At 43.5% G+C, this 4120-nt stretch overlaps 1 protein-coding gene across 1 annotated transcript; it reads right to left on the bottom strand.

Annotated features, from left to right (window-relative positions):
* Positions 1-3009: 3009 nt before the first annotated feature.
* Positions 3010-3610, bottom strand: LOC137756457 (histone H2B-like). Its single transcript, XM_068532706.1, has one exon. It carries the CDS (start codon positions 3608-3610, stop codon positions 3131-3133), a length of 480 nt encoding a protein of 159 aa, XP_068388807.1. The 3' UTR covers positions 3010-3130.
* Between the last annotated feature and the right edge of the window lie 510 nt (positions 3611-4120).

Genomic DNA, 4120 nt, shown 5'->3' with positions numbered 1-4120 from the left:
TTAAATGAAGAACATAGGTAGCAGATCAGTGTTATTCTGTGATTCCAATTTCATATCTAACAAACAAATCAGTTAATGTGTAAACCATTGTATCTATTTACGTATGTGTATTTCAATATGCACAGAAAAATGCATGCCAAATACAAATCAAACAATAGCAGTGGTTACCTTTGGGGAGTGGGATGCAGGAATATTGATTAGAAAAGAGACTTTCACTTTGTCCGGCTGTGAGGCATTTTAAACCACACATAAATTATTTATATTTATAACCCATTATGAAACAATATATATGGGAGATATTCTGATAGACAGTGAGGGTACTGAGGAGAATAAAAATAATATTCATTATATACTTAAAACACATTTGTCTAACTCTCCCTTCCACTAAAATTAATTCAGGAACGATAATTAACTCCATATGGTTTATGATCTAAAAATGCAAAAAATAAAATCAAGTTCAGTGGATACAGCTAAACATTTAAATAAATGTGAACTATGTTCCTTCAGAATTATAGTTCATTAAGGGAAGATGTTATGCCCTTGGTGAATAATAATGGTATCTTTTTTTTTTTTAGATTCACCAGTTTGTTGTTGTTGTTTTTTTAAGTAATTTATTTATTTATTTATGGCTGTGTTGGGTCTTCGTTTCTTCTGTGCGAGGGCTTTCTCTAGTTGTGGCAAGTGGGGGCCACTCTTCATCGCGGTGCGCGGGCCTCTCACTATCGCGGCCTCTCTTGTTGCGGAGCACAGGCTCCAGACGCGCAGGCTCAGTAGTTGTGGCTCAGGGGCCTAGTCGCTCCGCGGCATGTGGGATCTTCCCGGACCAGGGCTCGAACCCGTGTCCCCTGCATTGGCAGGCAGATTCTCAACCACTGCGCCACCGGGGAAGCCCAATGGTATCTTTTAAGAACATCAAATGATCAGGAACTGTGACTGGGTATGATTATAATAGGGAAAATGTTATAGGGGAATATGGACCTCTTGTCATGAACAATTTCCAGGTAGGTTCTAACCGCTTTTTTTTGGTATCCTGTTCTTCCCAATGGCTGTCATTCTTTTAATGGTTGTGCCCTGCCTCCTTCCTTCCTGTCTCAGTTAGAACCTACTAGGCTAGGCCCTACTCCCTGATTTCAAAGCTTACTACAAAACTACAATAATCAAAACAGTGTGGGGAATTCCCTGGCAGTCCAGTGGTTAGGACTCCATGCTTCCACTGCCAAGGGCGTGGGTTCAATCTCTGGTCCGGGAACTAAGATCCTGTCTCAGTTAGAACCTACTAGGCTAGGCCCAAGATAGGCCCAGTTAGAACCTACTAGGCTAGGCCCAAGCCTCATTATATGCTCATTGTAATATATTAGCATATGCCAAATGACACAGCCACCTGCACCGTGACAGTTCCCAGGCCATAAAAGGCCAAAAAGTGGGCAGTGGCCCAAGTCCTGGAATCCCCACCCCTTCTCCAAAATAGTTGGAATAATCCTCCTACTTATTAGCCTGTGAAATTACCCAGCCCATAAAAAACTAACCACTCCATATGTGGGGGCCCGTTCTCACCATCTGAGATGGCCCACACTCTGTCTGTGGAGTGTGTGTCTCTCTCAATAAATCTACTTCTTACCTATCACTTTTCCTCTCACTGAATTCCTTCTGCAGTGAGACATAAAGAACCTGAACTTCATTAAGTCCTGAGACCAGGTGTGCAGTTTTACCTGGGAGACTGTGGAATTGAGTACCTTCCTAAGCCAGAGATTGTGGGTTCAAGTCCCATCTGAGGTGCAAGTCAGGTGGGTTCGAGTCTCATCTGAGGTGAGATTAGGTTCAAGTCCCAATCTGAGGTGCACGGTTTCAAAAACTACAATGAGGTATCACCTCACACTAGTCAGAATGGCTATTATCAAAAAGTCTACAAATCATAAATGCTGGAAAGGGTGTGGAGAAAAGGGAACCCTCCTACACTGTTGGTGGGAATGTAAATTGGTGCACTATGGAAAACAGTATGGAAGTTCCTTAAAAAAATAAAAATAAAGTTACCATGTGATCCAGCAATCCCACTCCTTGGCATATAACTGGAGAAAACTCTAATGTGAAAAGATACATGCACCCCAATGTTCATAGCAGCACTATTTACAATAGCCAAGACATGGAAGCAACCTAAATGTCCATTGACACGAATGGATAAAGATGTGGAATATATACAGTGGAATACTACTCAGCCATGAAAAAGAATAAAATAATGCCATTTACAGCAACATGGATGGACCTAGAGATCATCATACTAAGTGAAGTAAGTCAAAGAAAGACAAATACCATATGATATCACTTACATGTGGTATCTAAAATATGATACAAATGAACTTATTTACAAAACAAACAGACTCACAAACATAGAAAACACACTTATGGTTACCAAAGGGGAAAGGAGGGGGGAGGAGTAAATTAAGAGTTTGGGATTAGCAGACACAAACTACTATATATAGAACAGCTAAACAACAAGGTCCTACCATATAGCACAGGGAACTATATTCAATATCTTGTAATAACCTGTAATGAAAAAGAATATGAAAAAGATTATATATATATATATATATGTATAACTGAATCACTTTGCTGTACACCAGAAACGAATACAACGTTGTAAATCAACTATACTTCAATTAAAAAAAAGAAAAAGAAAACCTCCTTAATATCTCTTCTAATATGTCTGTTGAATTCTTATACATGTTCCTGCACTTAATTTGTTGTCATTACGGTACATAATGAATCTCTGGAAAATTTTGCCATACATTCATGAGAAAATGAGAGTGAAAAAGGTAAATAACTTTATCTTACAGACCCTGTGAAAGGTTGACCTAGAAAAATAAAAGAACTCACTCTTTAGTAAAGTGGTGTAATGCAACATTATTGAACAAAACTCACTATTTCATTTTGAGCAAATTAGACCATAGATATATTAAAATGTAGTTGATAATATTTAGTTCTTTTCAAAAAAGATGTTTAAAAATTAGCAGGATGACACACTTTAAAAAATAAAGTCGATCAAAGTTTGTTAGAATACAGTTCTTATTAAGAAAACTGAGGTGGCTCTGAAAAGATCCTTTGGTTTGCGATGCTCAGGTGGTCCGGAGGCAGCTCATTTGCCAGTGATGTATCGAATTACTGCCTTGGTGGCGCTGGATATGGCGTGCTTGCCCCTCTTCCCAGGCAGCAGCAGGCGCACGGAGGTCTGCATGTCTCTGGAGGTGAGGGTGGAGCGCTTGCTGGAGCGGACCAGGCGCGCCGCCTCGCCGGCGATTCGCTCAAAGATGTCCTTCACGAACGAATCCATGACGTTCACGGCCTCCTGCGAGAGGCTCAGGCCCTCCTGGACCCGCTGCAGCACCCTTCCGAAATAGGTGGCAAAGCTGTCGAAGCCGTCAGAGAGGCGGCGGCGGCTGCAGCGGCGGCGGCGGCTGCAGCGGCGAAGGCGGCTGCAGCGGCGAAGGCGGCTGCAGCGGCGGCGGCGAAGGCGGCTGCAGCGGCGACGGCGGCTGCAGCGGCGCTTCGGCTTCTTCGGCTCGGCTTCCTTGGTGCCCGGGCTTTCTTCAGACGCCTCAGACGAAGGCTCAAGCATGTCGGAATCGTCTTCCCCGCAGCTCAGAGGGAAGGACAGTGCGGCCGTCGAGGTCCCTTGGCCCGGTTTCTACTCCCTGCCTTCTATGACGTCACGGGCAATGCTCCCATCTGATTGGATAAAATGCAAAGCAGGGCGGTCTGTCACTAAGGAACCCCATGTCACCTGTGATTGGATGGCCCCCTGCTTGGCCTCCAGTCAGCCAATCACAGTGGAAATCTGGTGACTTTAAACTTTCCATGACCTCTACCAGAAAATCTTTGAACTATGCCCCATGTAGGCAAAGTTCACCTCAGCTGATTTATGCCTACTATTTATGCATGAGAACTCTGAAAAGATGTCACCCAAGTCACCTACACTGAAGAAAAATCAGTTTGAGCTTCCTGAGCGAGTCTGACCTCCCTAACTCAAGTCGTCGCCGCCATCAGAATGACTTTAGCCACTTGGCGGGCCATTTTACTGCCACATAGTATCTTGTCTTTCCATGGCTGAGCCTCCGTGGCTTGAGCC

Source organism: Eschrichtius robustus, chromosome X (assembly GCF_028021215.1).
Source record: "Eschrichtius robustus isolate mEscRob2 chromosome X, mEscRob2.pri, whole genome shotgun sequence".
Lineage (NCBI taxonomy): Eukaryota > Metazoa > Chordata > Mammalia > Artiodactyla > Eschrichtiidae > Eschrichtius > Eschrichtius robustus.
This window is presented reverse-complemented; position numbering and strand designations above follow the sequence as displayed.

Coding starts and splice junctions, on each gene's coding strand:
- LOC137756457 (XM_068532706.1), bottom strand. CDS start 3,610: ATGCTTGAGCCTTCGTCTGAGGCGTCTGAAGAAAGCCCGGGCACCAAG.